The sequence below is a fragment of the Clinocottus analis genome, unplaced genomic scaffold (assembly GCF_023055335.1).
Source record: "Clinocottus analis isolate CAN_PGR_092001 unplaced genomic scaffold, fCliAna1.0.p SCAF_4, whole genome shotgun sequence".
Classification (NCBI taxonomy): Eukaryota; Metazoa; Chordata; class Actinopteri; order Perciformes; family Cottidae; genus Clinocottus; species Clinocottus analis.
Genome location: NW_027176153.1, coordinates 21,971,821 through 21,986,160, shown reverse-complemented (window position 1 = coordinate 21,986,160; position 14,340 = coordinate 21,971,821). Strand labels below are relative to the sequence as shown.

Below are 14,340 nucleotides of genomic sequence, written 5' to 3'. Positions count from 1 at the left end.
TTGTACCAAGATTCCTTGGTGTAAATTTCAACATGTTCAATTTAACTTGTGTGATATGTATTTTCTAATATATACAACAAAATATATTTTTGTCTTTTCACAGAATGTTTAAAAGCTGAACTCTGAAGTGATTTCTGTTAACTTTGATGAAGACTTCCAGACTGAAAGTTGACACAATTTCATCACTAATAAACATAAAATAAAATACTGTGCAACACTAAGTACATGACAATGTAAGAAGGCCTGTTGTAACATTCATAAAATACTGACATGACCCCACCACCATGTCTAACATGAGCCTTACACACTGAGGACATGTGAAAAGAAGTGATGTTACCCAATAAAAAACTACATATATACAACATTTTACATCTTCCTAGGCGTCGACTTTACAGAACAACAGTACGAATGGATAGTTTGGATACTAATAGTTTTGTCTGGCTTTCGCTGAGCTGTGGAGTTCAACTGCTGCTGCATGTGTGAACAAATATTTCCCTGAAGAAAAACAGCAATCTGCAAGGGACTAATTGCAGTTATATTTTCTTTTCAATTAGCAACTTTATTGTTTCAGTCAAGTTAACAGCTTCAATGCTGATTATGTTTAAACATACAAATACCTGGTTTAACACAATACAAAAACTGAGGGAATAAGGGTTTAGAGGATTATTATTAGATGGCCTCTTGCTTTGTAATAGTGGGCTGAGGGATGGAGGTTGGCTGCTTGGGCACGGTGGCTATGACCCCCTGAGCCAGTTTATAATGTTCTGAGCTGGAGGAAGTAGGCGGAGATGGGATTGGGGTATCAGGAGTGGCTGAAAAGTAGAACACAAAGAAACAGGCGTGAGTTAGAGGGGGAAACTGCAGCATAAGTAGGTGTATATTTACCATTCTGTGGTATAACATGTCTTGAGGGCAAAACTAATTTTCAGATGAGGAATAAGCACTTTTGTGAAATTTCTCAGAGCATTAAACATGTTAAGAAAGAATAACACAAGTTCTCTTTGACAAAATAAGCCAGATTAGTTTCCATAAAGAATTTAGAGGATTATTCTGCCAAGCCTGTTTGTCCTTCCAGCTACCTGAGGCTGCACATGGAACTGGGTGAGGGAGATTTAACCATCACTGGCAATTAAAGTATGATTGATTTGTGTTCACTTAGATGAATTTGGATCATACTGATCAAACTCGGACGGACAAAAATGTCCCAGTTTTCCTCCTGCATGTGGTACTGAATGAACCTCAACATTTAAGCTCACTGCAGAACATATGATCGTGATGCCACGACAGTTGTGCTACACATTTGTCTCTCGCACTTACAGATTTGACCGTTATGGATCGGCGTTGGGATGTTGCTAGTCACTATAACATTGCTGCTGAGGTGCTCTTGAACCAGGTGAGGGTGCAGAGAGTGAGGTGCGTGTGGAGCCTCATTGGCAGAACCTGAGACAAAACACACAAAAATAGTCTTAATTTACTACTGCTTATCTGACTCAACAATGCCACACTCCTCTCTAATGTCTATATCCTTAATACACATGGACTCTGTGTATTAAGCCAAAAACTTTTAAGGTCAGAGGTCATGATTACTCTCAAGTGATCCTGAAGAGCTCACCTCCGAGAAGCATTTCCTGTAGCAGGTTGTCGATCTTGGCCATGCCGAAGAGTTTGACGAACTGGATCTGTTCGATCATTTGCCAGGTGATGCTCTGTAGCGTCGGCAGCAGCAGGAGCAGCTCCCCGAAGCGGCCCCGGGAGTCATACTGCCTATCGTTGATGTAGTCTTCCAGGCTGACCTGGACCTGGTATCGCATCCGCTTGATTTTTCCAGGGTCACTCAGACCTTTAGCATCTGTGAGCAAATACAAGTGTTGTTTACAAAGAGAAGTGTTTTAATAAGTCTCCAGTATACAGTATCTAGTGATATTTTATGTCTTTTCCAAAGTGGCTAATACAATCAGAAAAAACAGATCAGTAGTAGTACCTGGGTCAAAGAAAACTATGGCTTTCAAGCAGGCGTATTCATTGTCGTCTATCTGAAGCTCCTGGAAGGGAAGCACCAGTTCATCCAGGATTCTCACCGCCACCCTTCCAACCTCCAACTCCGGGCAGTTTCTGGGAATGATGTGGTCATTTCCTGCAAGAGCGTCACATTTTAGGTTTAGTGCAGGATGGGATAATGCTTTTTGTAACAGGATTGAGCAATACGAGAATGGGAAAACACTAGTTCATGTAGCAGTTTTACCTAATAAGAGGATGTCTTTGTAAAGCATCGACCTCTTTGCAGCTCCAAGCAAGAGGTGCTCTCCGGCATGAGCTCGCAGCAACGCCACCTGAAATACAATTGACTTATTAGCTGTGTGATAATAACTCTGCATTCATTTGACTGTTTCCCTGTCAAAAGTCAGTCTTCTTTGAGGCTGTCTGTGTAAAGTGAAGAGTGGAAAACCCTGAAGGAAGACACTCACTGGCTCTCTCATTGATATAACATCAGCAAATCAGTTACCAAGGCCTGGTGATCACAGTGTTAATGATTCAGCACTTTTTTTAAAGCTGGGATATAACTTTAAAAACAGCTCATCATATTCTAACTCAATATAAAATACATTAACCACGTTGGTTGAAAGTAAAAAAAAGAAAGAAAGTATCTCCTGTTTTTCTTAACGCCATTTTTCTTTATTTAGGAGGAATACATCCTCGGAGTACTCCTGCTCTCGTGCAGCCCATACTATGGTCTGAAGCCGACTGGTAGATGAGTGACCAGAGTGTCTATACAACTATGTGCACTGTGTCTGTGTATGAGTCTTACCTGGTCATCCAGGGGCAGGTCACAGAAGGCTGGGATGTACTTGGCCCACTCCACCAAGACCAACAGCTGCTGTTTCATGGACTCACACACATCTGTGATGGCGGCGATCTTTTTAGTCCTTATGTCGCCGTTCAGTATAGGAGCAGGGGAGGTGATCTAGACGAGGCAGAGGCAAGATGTGAAATCATTTGATGCCTTGTTACAAGCGATGAATCACAGTTTGATGTGATTCCCAAACACGATTCAGTCTGTCTTTACCTGTCTTGACAGCACGTCTGCCTGGATGAGTGCATTGATGGATGGTAAACTGCTGTCTTCATAGCTGGATCTCCTGGTGCTGATTCTGTCTCTTTCATTTTGCACAGCTAAAACACACACACACACACACACACACACGCACACACACACACACACACACACACACACACACACACAGATTTATGGTGTCATCATTACTGCAGAAATATTCAGAGAAAACAATTGCCATTTTCTTGCAACACACAGGGACTTTTTGCCCATTTCTTTGTCACACAATGATTGCAGAGTCATTTCAAAGTAAAATACGTCTTCCAAGGCTGTCATGTTTATCAGTATATGGCTATTATTGCCCGGAAATGTTTGCTCAGCATAAGCTGGTTAGAGACTTCAGCGCTGCACCGAGTGAACATTAACAAAGTACTACTCTCCAGAGTATTGCAACATTCAGCGAGGACAGCTCACACTCCGGCAGAGGAGTGTCTTTTTTGGTTTTATAAAAACACATAGATTGAGTTAATAGATGAATAGTGTGCTTTAAAAACATTTTTAAACTGCTCCCACCTTCTTTCTTCATTCCGGCTCTGAAGCATTTCTTCAGTCTGCAGTATCTGCATTGATTTCGCTTGTCTTTGTCCACAATGCATTGTCTGTTGAACCTGCGAAATGAGTGGATCAAGTTAGTGAGACATAGAGCCAAAAGACACACTTGAATGAGTGAAGTTAGAGATAATATTCCTGGACTATTTTAATGAACAACTTTTGAGGTTGACTTGCCTGTGTGCAGGTATCTCTCACTATTGTCTGACATTTTATAGAAAGAAAATGACTAGTTGCAGCCCAAGAAGTCATTTGGCTGCTATTTTTGTGTGCAATATTTATAGTCAGTTTACTAAAACAAGCACAAAGGTCTTGTTTTCTTTGTGTCCCAAAACAGCAGTTGGATACTGGCTCCACTGGCATGTTCACATGAGCAATGTCTTGCCTCAGTAGAAATATCAGTTGCAGATGTGCCCTCACCTGCACGAGTACATGTGGTTCTTGCGGACGCTGCGTCTGAAGAAGCCCTTGCAGCCGTCACAGCTGGAGGCCCCGTAGTGTTTGCCAGTGGCTCTGTCCCCACATATGGCACACAGGCTGCCGGCCCCGAGGTGGCCGGTAGCATTCATGTTGGTGCTCTCAGCCGGTGAGGAGTCTGATGAACATAAAGAGAGCGAGAGAAAGAGAGAATAAATCATCAGCTTTTCAGACCTGAGTGTTGTTTTTTTTTTCATAAAAGCGACATCAAGGAATGTGTTCACGAGTTCAGCGAATGTTTCTACATGACATTTTGATTTAAGAAGGTGTGAACGGATCAGAGCGAATGCAGTGATCAGCTCTATTGACGGCTGATCAAAACCAGCCTTCATGTTCATAAACCTGCAAGGATCTGTTACCTGCCAGAGCAGCTCAGACAGAGTCAACAGAGCATCATTGATGTTGCCTTGATTGCCTCTGGAAAAGGCAATCACTGGAAACCGTTTTCTTTTAAGTCACAGTCTCACAGTTATCAGACTGGGTCAATCAATCATCGAGCATGTCATGCTATGGATGTCAGGCTGACTCATGATGCATTGTTATACGTTTATATAATAGAGTAGAAACATGTCAGTGGTGATGAAGTCCCGTTGTTAGTAATGTTCCCTGTGAAACTTCCTTTTTTGAGTCTCGTTGGGAATTTTAGAATCGGGATCACAGCCGGACGACATGGGAGACTGCATATATAAATACGTCGGCGTCATCGTGAACCCGTTTTCTTCACTTTGGACTCTGTGGGAACAGGCCGTTTGTAACAAGAGACGTGTGATCATAATACTCCAACTACTGCTTCATCAGAGGATGAATATCAATCCGGTGTAATCGATCTGATCGAGTCGTCAATCGACCATGTCGCACCCCAAGCTGAAACAGGTTAAAAATTTGCTTCGACCAAATTACCTGAACGCATCGAGACGAGAGCGAAGTCTCGTAAATCAAAGTCTCTCAATGTTTTCATGATTGTGCACCAGAGGTGATAAAAAAAAGACCACTCCACTGGACCCTCTCTCTGCGTGTACATGGACGAATGAGCCCTTTTTATACGCAACAATTAACTCTGTCCTCTCCTGACCAACGTTTTAAATGAGTAAAAGTTTCAAAGTGCAATGCCCGAGTGGCATATACGTGACTCACCTGTGCCCAAGGGGAGCATTTGCATGTTTTCGAACTCCAGTGTGGTATACGCTGGGTCCAAAGCCTCGCTGTAGTCTGCCATGTCCATGTCTGCCAGTGCTTTGGATGAACAAATTCTCAACTACCTGACAGTGGGACAGAAAGACTTGTCCAAGAAGCTAATGTGGCCCCCCCCTTACCCTCCACCCCTCCTTCTCCTACTCTTCCCATACACCTCCAATAACCCCCCCTCCCACCCCCTCCTACTTGCCCAGCTCCGCCCAGTAACAAGGTAGCTCCCTGGCCCAGTTGAGTGTGATGGGGACCTACTGGTGTCACAGAGGAGACCACTGACAGACAGCGAAGCTCGCCTCTTTCTCCTCCTTCCCTCGTGCCGCTAACCAGAGGAGAGGTGGAGTGTCTCTCTGGTTGATGGTTAACTAGCCCCTTCAATGTTGAATCACAGGGTTGTTTTTTTTGAGGGGGGGCGTGGGGGGAAGAGGGAGGGGGGCTGGAAGAGATAGCACAACTTTGATATCTGATGTCTTTTCTTGCCAACGCTTTGCCAAATCACTCCTCTGTCACTTTTAACCAGCTCGTTTTTTTTTTCAACCATTTTCCGAAGCACGCTGTTATCACATGCACACCAATTTACAGCATCCATATCAAGTTATAAAGCAACCAAGACCAAATGAAGGTGCAGCTTACCTTCCAGCGTCTGCAGGGAGACACAAAGTGATACGTGATTTTACTGAAGTACTTTACTTTGCAACCTTTAAAGTGCTTTTACTGGAGCATTTCCTGTTCATGCTATGTTATACTTATACTGCATTTCAGAGGAAGAGGAAGAGTTCACAATATATTGTCTAAGACAATGAGCCATAACTTCTCCTGCATAAGTGTCTGAACATTTTGCAGGTGAAGCAGTACTCTCATGTGTTAAAAAAGTGCATCTGAACTTCAGTATTAAGTTAACATCTGAGATGAAGAGTTTGTTAAAAAGCTTTCTGTCACTGCAGATCCAGCCTGACGTTCCTCTGCACAGATATCATACAAAACAATACAAAATTACAAGAAACTATCAAAGAAAACCTGAGATATAGGTAATATTTTCTGCTGAAAAAACGGATTAAAGTTAATATTTGTATTGTATACTTTGATGAAACATAGTTTTTCAATGCTGACAGTTAAATTAACTTTCCAAGATGTTAATTACAACACATATGTTCATTTTAAAACCTGTGTGCTCCTTAAACGTAAATGTCTTACACATAAATGCCCGACTATCTTTAAATTTGATTGCAGTACTTCTTACTGCAACAAAATAGTTTCACAGTAGTATTGATATGAGGTTCAACTTCTTCCACGTCAGGAAACCAACCAGCCAGATCATATCAGTCCGTCACATTCAGCCCCACTTCCATGTATAATACGACGCTGGTAAATCTGAGTTAATTCCAGCATAATTAACAGAGGAAATAACTCTCGCTAAAGCAAAGTGATGCCTTTATGTAAAAGACTTCATTGTTTGTGAAAAAGGGCTGACCCAAAAAAGCTCAACTATTCTTGTTGGGAAGGCAGCTGCATTGTTAAACTTTAAAAAACATAAAGCGCCGAAACATTTGGCTAATGAGAAAATGTTTAGTATCAATTGTACATTTGGATCATGACCTGTGGTGTTGAAAGTTAAATTCTAAAACTAGTTTTCTACTCTTTAAAAGCAACACTTCACTGAATAGAAGAAAATTAGTCGTGCATTCATTGTTGTGATTATGTTATAAAAATGTGAATCATTGTGACCAATATTTAGATCTTTTTAATGCCTTGATAGTTATGTAGTATGAGTATGTTCTATGAAGTATTTAACACATTAATAACAATTTTAGATGTTCTACAACTACATTGTAATGGATTATATAAAATATTCTTAATAAGGGTGTCATAGAAAAATTTAAATCATTAAAATTACAAACATTTTGCAAATAGAGTCATGTTCTTAGCAGTTCATACACACAGTGATCAAAATATATCAAATTAATTAATAGAGGGTTCTTTGGGGTCTAAATACTTTGAATATTCATAAAAACTCCATCTGTTTGTAAAAGCCACAGCGATGGAGGAAACGTCTGGGCAAAATCCAGTAAGAGGACCGTAAGTTAGATTAGAACAGCACATATATAAACATATACAAAGCCATCTGTAAATGATTTACATTAAACATATATATAATCTTAAATCATTGTATGTCATTACTGCTATACTGTGATATTAATAATTTACTAACAGTTATTATGGCAGACATTACATGAGTTATAACCTTCGACAAATACATTTAAAAAACCACCTGTGTGTATTGATATCTGTTTATAGCTACATTTTAATTAGTTATTAGCTATTTATCAAGTGTTTACAAATGCTCCTAATGCTAAAGTGGTGTTACTTTCCATCAACTATTTGCAGTTTTTTGGGTGGTTTTCTTACACTTGTGTGTTTTTTAACACACTCCTGAATCCTGAGTTAAAAAATAAAAAATGGTCGGCTTGTGCAAAGCGCCCACCTCCACATGTCATACAGCAAACAGTAGTCTTGTATTTGAAGAGAAAGTACCAGTACATAGCAGTAGGTCAACGATCTTGAGTTCAGGCCGGACCTCAGAAGCAGTAAACCGCATGTAGGTGAACCTGTTAACCATACACTCAAAGTATACTGGGGGCTAATAAAATTATTGTTCTCGCTGGCGAACACCATAACATTCACGGGGGCTCTTGATGATTATATTGACAAAACCCCTTTTAATCTCATCACCAATGCAAATGGTAGTGATCAAGCTGTGATTAAACACACAGCGACCTTTCATGCCCCTTTGTCATAGATTTAGATTGGCTGATCTTGGAATCTTAAACAACCTGATTAACTCAATCAGGCGCAATGAGTCATGATCAGAACATTATTAGCATCTTCTTTGCACACTCGCAGATGACCGTTCTGCAGCAAACTCTGCAGCTCAGTCGCAGCGTGTTGTTTCGCTTGCGTGTACAGAGGTCGCGCATTACAACATTTCTTCATGTTCGATCCGTGCTGCTCGTCTGCAATGCCCTTATTTGTTCAAGAAGTGTGCTGATTATTTCAAAGCAGTAAGCAGAGGACAGAGGGGGGGGGAAGGCTATGAATGAGTCACTCAGAGGAAATCTTATCTTCCTCGTCATTAAAGGGCTTTTATCGCTGCTCCCATCTTAAATTTCTGTGAACTCCTCAAGGAACAGTCATATATGCAGGACTATAAAGTATAATCTGTGGTTATAGCTTTCTTAATCACAAACTGACAAACTGTTCTGATGTGTTAGAGGGCAGGTTGGCTCCATATTCTCTCATAGTTTATCTACATTTTGAGGTGGGTGGTGGGTTTGTTTTAGCATATATACTGTACATACGTTCCCTGCTGAATTGACACGTGCAAGAGGCTATGTGAAGTATAAAGATCTGAATAAAACTAAAGTTTAAACTGCTGTTCATACTTATGACAAATTCTGCTGCTGAAGAACTTCTATTATCTGTAAATAAAAGTCTAAATTATGTAATATTCCAAAAGTAAAAGCTTTTGATTTTGAATTGCTTTTGACTTGTATTAGCTTTGCTGCAGAGTTAGATGAGAAGTCATTCTAGTATTTCAACAACTATCGCATGGATTGCCATGAAAGTTTGGACATTTGTGGTTTCCACACAAATAATCTGTGACTTTGGGAGTCATCTGTCTTTTCCTCCAGCGTCACCATGAGATTCATAATCAAGACTGGAAACAAGGGGACACAGCTAGCCTGGTATAGGTAACCCAATAATAATCACCCCAACCAGTGTGTCTAAAGAGCATTAATCCTGTTTGTTCTTTAATCCAAAGCTAAACCTGTGTAAAAAAGTGAAAAATAGTGAGAAAAAAAAGTGAAAAACATCGTGTGGTTTTACTGGAGCTAGCTGTTTCTACCTGTTTCCAGTCTTTGTGCTAAGCTAAGCTAACTGGCTGTAGCTCCATATTTACTAAAGGTGCACAATAGTGGTGTCAATCTTCTCATCTAATTTTGATGGATTACCATGACATTGTGTACACACATTTATGTTAGGATTAAATGTAGGCTACCAGTTTTACATCTAACAACAGGATCAGGTTGTTTTTTTTTTTTAACTATTTGTTTACCTGTAATACTTACAGCAAAAATCCCATCAACCCCAGTGGATCTATTTAAATATATTAAAAGCTACTTAGCATATCTTCGCATGCTAACTCGTTCAACTAACTATGGTAAATATAATAAAACATTACCCGCTAGATATCAGCATGTTAGCGTTGCCATTGTCAGCGTGTTAGCACGCTGATGTTAGCATTTAGCTTAAAGCGCTATTCTGCCTGGCTACTGCCGGATAGCACAGACTTGTTAAGCATACCGTGATCTTTCTGCAAGAACATATTTCACACAATAAGATCATGCCATGGAAATATTACATAAGTGTAATTGCCTTTCATGTGCCGTGCATTAGCTTCATGCATAAAGCACATTTTCTTTTTTTCTCCAGATTTTTTTTCTCGATATATTTGATTTAGTGTGTGTGTTTGTGTCTGGTTAATGTATTATATGTTTATGTAAGAATCAAATCATATTTTCTTATTGTAACGTTTGTGAGGACAAAATAAACAAATGACAAGCAGTCAGTCAGGCTGAGCAGAACTTTTTCACAACACTTTGTTAAGGCTGGAGCCGACAACAACTGCCTGACGTTCAGCTGTTAGATACCTGCTAAATACTGGCCCATCACAGTGCTGTCTTATAATCAGTCACCCAAACTCCTGCCCCGGGGCTAAAAGTCAAAGGATCGCTGAGACCTGATGTAACACTTGTGATTCTCCCCTTTGAAACTCCAGTTTGTGAACAAAGTCCTGTCTATCTTCTGAATAGGAATCTCCGACCACTGACCAAACTCCATTTGCAACCACAGCCTATTTGTACCTTCTCCTCAATGACTACATTTCATTTCCCCAAGTCCGATCTCAAAGGCAGGTGGCGGGAAAGCAACATGGTCAAAAATCAAAATGACAGGAAACCAGCAGCTGGGACGAAAAAGACAATCATGGTGGCGCTGGAAGAGTTATTAAGATGTGGAATATACACTGTCTGTGGACTTATTTTGTTTCTTTCTAAGAGAGCTGCACCACACGGGAAATGTGAGTGTTTGTAAAGCGCCATTCAGGAGTGTGATGATGTTGATAAGAGTAAAACAGAAGGAGACAATGTGCTGGCTGCAGCATATTTGAGGCTGCTGCTCTGCTCTCCTGCAGTAGATGGAGCAGATAGGTGAGTAGAGTGTCATGGCAAAGACCTTGTCAACAGATAACTATCTGCAAATAACACAGCTTATGCAAGCCCCTGTGGCTGACCGCAGGAATATCATATTTTCTTTGCCATTACTTATACTGCTTCAAATGACACAGATTGATTTTATTTGACCTTTTTTAAATCCTCGTGTTTTGTTTGTAATGTGTTTAGTCTGACAAGTTGTGTTAGACGTTTCTCCTGCTTTTAGCGGAAACAGTTCTGCTTAATAACCTATGTTTTATTGTCAAATAAAAACACTATACTTCCACCAGTGAGGCTAATTAGTACTCAAACGCAAAGCCAATTTATCCTCTGCAATGCTGCAGGATGTCTTAAAAGGACAAATGTTATAGTGTGTGTAATCAGGTTACCAGCCAGATCTAAAAAAATGTGCTGTAGAATGTTTTTGTACCTCTTTAGCGATATAACCAGATTGTTTTAAGTGAATGTTTAATTGTGTTTTATGAAGATGATTTCAATAAATTAAAAATGAAAAAAATGTTGAAATCAGCTCTTTCATCTGAAAGAACAGGAGAGTTGACGTATGGTCCCCATCCACGATAGGTCCGTAAAGCTTGTGCTTATTTAATCATGCAGTTGGAGAAGAATAATACAACACTCAGATTTGTTAGTTTGCTTGGTATAGTATTTCTGACACGGTCTAAAATGTCCTATTAATGAATTACATTTTTTTACAAACTAACTTTTGTAAAGTGCAGAACTTTCTAGTTTGCGTGCAAAAACAAATATTTTTCTCCGTCACATATTCATTAAGGCCAAAACAAGACTTCAGCGCAGCACATTTTGTAATGTTTCAAGCTGAAGACAATATTCTCAAGATAACATCAGCAATCCACAAAAAACAGGTTTTATCTTGTTACACATCCAGTCAAACTGAAAAGCTCTAGTAGCCTCCGTGCCACCAAATAAGTAAACAATTGCATCAATAAACATGAAGACCCATGCAAGACGTAAATCAATCACAGTTTGTGATAAGCCTCTGTAATCATTAACTCTGTTTTGCTGAGAATTCATTTTGACTGCTGGCCCAATCACCTCTGTCAGCAGCTCTGCTTTGAGCACTTTTATCTCTGTGATACTCCATGAGGTCCTTCAGTCAGCAGCCAATCAATAGACATTTAACCTCCACAGCTCGAATAACAAGGCACTAAATATTTAGGAATGTAACCTTAACCTGTCCACGCACGAGGCCTACATCAAATAGGACTTCACCCAAACGTTTAACTGATATTTAAACGCATTATAATTCATCTGCTGATGGTTTTAACACTCCATCGGCTCGTTTTTCGTCGAGGTCACACGCTGCTCTCTTTTGGTCTCGTTGTGTTTGAACAAACAAACTCTGTGGTGCGATCGCGCTGTCATTTTTCATTTCAACGTCACAGGCCAGTCGACGGTGGCGGAGGAAATGATTCAAATCCTTTCTTTTTTGATTAAAAGAAGGAAAGTCACAGTGAAAGAATACAAGGAAACATCAATATAGACCTCTGCAGTTTACTTATGTAAAAGTAGCAACGTGTATTTAGTTGCCAACAAACTTCTGGTCAGTTTGATGGTACAATATATTTGTGGGTATTCTATGTTAATTTAATTTAAAATCAAGGTGAGATATGTAAGTTGTATTTTAGTGATGGTTTCCTCCATCACCTCCACCCCCACCACCCCACCCAGCTCACACCAGACAGTCACTTTAAAATCATTGATGCCTGTGTTTTATGTTTTTCTATTTTTATTAAAATGTCTCATTTAAAATGAGGATGTCCTGTTTTTATACATTTTATACATGTTTTTATCTGTTACTGCTGTCTGAACTTTTTGTTGCCAACCTAATTTCGTTGTATGTTTTTTTTTTCCCAATGACAATAAATATATCTTTATCCTTATCCATAATATTGTAGATGGTTAGGGTGGAGTAAATTTAAACTACATCATAAACAGTTGATTACTTGTAGCTATATTTTATTCATAACAGACCATCACATTTTATAATTAAAGGTGTGGCATATAAAAATATCAGATAAATGGGTGGAAGTAAAAAAGTAAAAAATACTACATTTTTCAAATAAAAATAGAATAAAAAACAAAAAAGTATCAAGTAGCATGACATTTAAATACTCAAGATTCAATAAAAGTTCAATTTTAGTTATTGCACTTTGTGTCACCACTAAGTTTAGTGTCTGAGAATCATACCTGACTGGTACTTGAGTAACTTTCTACCGCTGCCAGCCAGGCAACGTGAACTTACTACTTATACTGCCATCATGTGGACACATAGCACACGAAGACAGCATTCAGGTCATCGTTCAGGTAACCAGCCTCATGCTAAATGTCTCATTCACAAACAGACTAATGGCTGAATTATTCTGCATCCAAAATATTCATCACATAGAATCCAATAATCGGGGTTGCCAAGATAGTAAAATCTCATATATACATACAATATTTTCCTCAATGGACCTGCTCTTGTAAAATATCAAAATTCAAAGCTTTCTTCTCCCGAAACGCCTCAAACAGACCAGCAGTCGAGCAGCAGTAAACCAGAATCACCCAGTTCCATTGGACCAATGTTCCCATCAGGCACCGCTTTCGCCCGGTTAGCTTCCAGCAGCTTTACTTCCACAACTCCACATCTTGTCGTTTGACCCTTTCGATTCTGGAATAATCTGGCCCGATCCTCAGAGCTCGCTCTGCTTCCGTTACGTTTACCTGGGTCTGTGAAGTGCAGCGTCCCATTCTGGCCATACATCCCTCTGAAGGCCGAGCCCTGACAGCTGAGTGAAGGCCCATGAGCCTCAGCGGCTCTCTCGGGCCCGGCCAGGCTGAGACAGGCTGGGAGGAGAAGCAGGGCCACTGTTACTGGATAGTGCTGTTTGCTCGGGGCGACCGGGCCGGCTGTAAGGGGCCACATCCCCCAGGGATAATCCCCTTAATGCCTGTCACAATGAGATTTGATTGGGGACTTGAACACCCGGATTAATAGTGTTAAGTGAACAGCGTGTAATACCTACCCTCCAAACAGGCTGGTAATTGGGTTTTCTGCCTCTGTTTAACACCAGATAGGCACATCTAGATCATATTTTTATGACAGTACACAGATTCAATTTCACTTAGCTGAGTGATATATTCAGGACGCTGTTGCTTTTTGACGACAAGTGTAATACTTATCCGACCAGGCTACTTCATAATTATTCACTGAGTCAGTGAATCCAGATGATAAAAAAAAACTCAACAAAAGCAACATTGTAGATTATAGATTTAGATATGTCTTCCAAATAAGGATTTGATCTGTTAGCATCTCATAACGTTCACATTTGGCATCACAAGTTTATGAAGAGAACCCATGATGACTTGGGACTTTTATTTCATCCCACAGACAAAAAAAAAGTTAGGCTATTAAATGCTTTGCACAGGTTTTTTGTAAAGAAGCTGCTTGTTTAATACAAATTAAGAAACACTCATGTCAAGTGTCAAAGCCCTAGAAAGAGACTAGATATGCAAGTTAATGACAAGTGTCAAACCACTAGAAAGAAGTTAATGTCAAGTGTCAAAGCACTAGAAAGAAGTTATTGTCAAGTGTCAAAGCACTAGAAAGAAGTTAATGTCAAGAGTCAAAGCACTAGAAAGAAGTTATTGTCAAGTGTCAAAGCACTAGAAAGAAGTTATTGTCAAGTGTCAAAGCACTAGAAAGAAGTTATTGTCAAGAGT

General features: G+C 39.9%; 1 protein-coding gene across 3 annotated transcripts; it reads right to left on the bottom strand.

Annotated features, from left to right (window-relative positions):
* Positions 1-669: 669 nt before the first annotated feature.
* On the bottom strand, positions 670-13,381 carry hnf4a (hepatocyte nuclear factor 4, alpha). Of its 3 annotated transcripts, none has more exons than XM_068597745.1 (10): positions 13,336-13,381; positions 4,082-4,256; positions 3,626-3,720; positions 3,065-3,171; positions 2,807-2,962; positions 2,243-2,330; positions 1,982-2,134; positions 1,613-1,849; positions 1,318-1,440; positions 670-812 (listed from the first exon to the last, which is right to left on the bottom strand). In XM_068597745.1, the coding sequence occupies exons 1-10, from the start codon at positions 13,379-13,381 to the stop codon at positions 670-672; spliced, it is 1,323 nt and encodes a 440-aa protein (XP_068453846.1). The 3 variants fall into 3 exon arrangements, with proteins under 3 accessions (XP_068453846.1, XP_068453847.1, XP_068453848.1); XM_068597746.1 differs by lacking the exon at positions 13,336-13,381 and adding an exon at positions 5,273-5,387 and having other exon boundaries at positions 1,297-1,440; XM_068597747.1 differs by lacking the exon at positions 13,336-13,381 and adding an exon at positions 5,273-5,387.
* Positions 13,382-14,340: the final 959 nt, after the last annotated feature.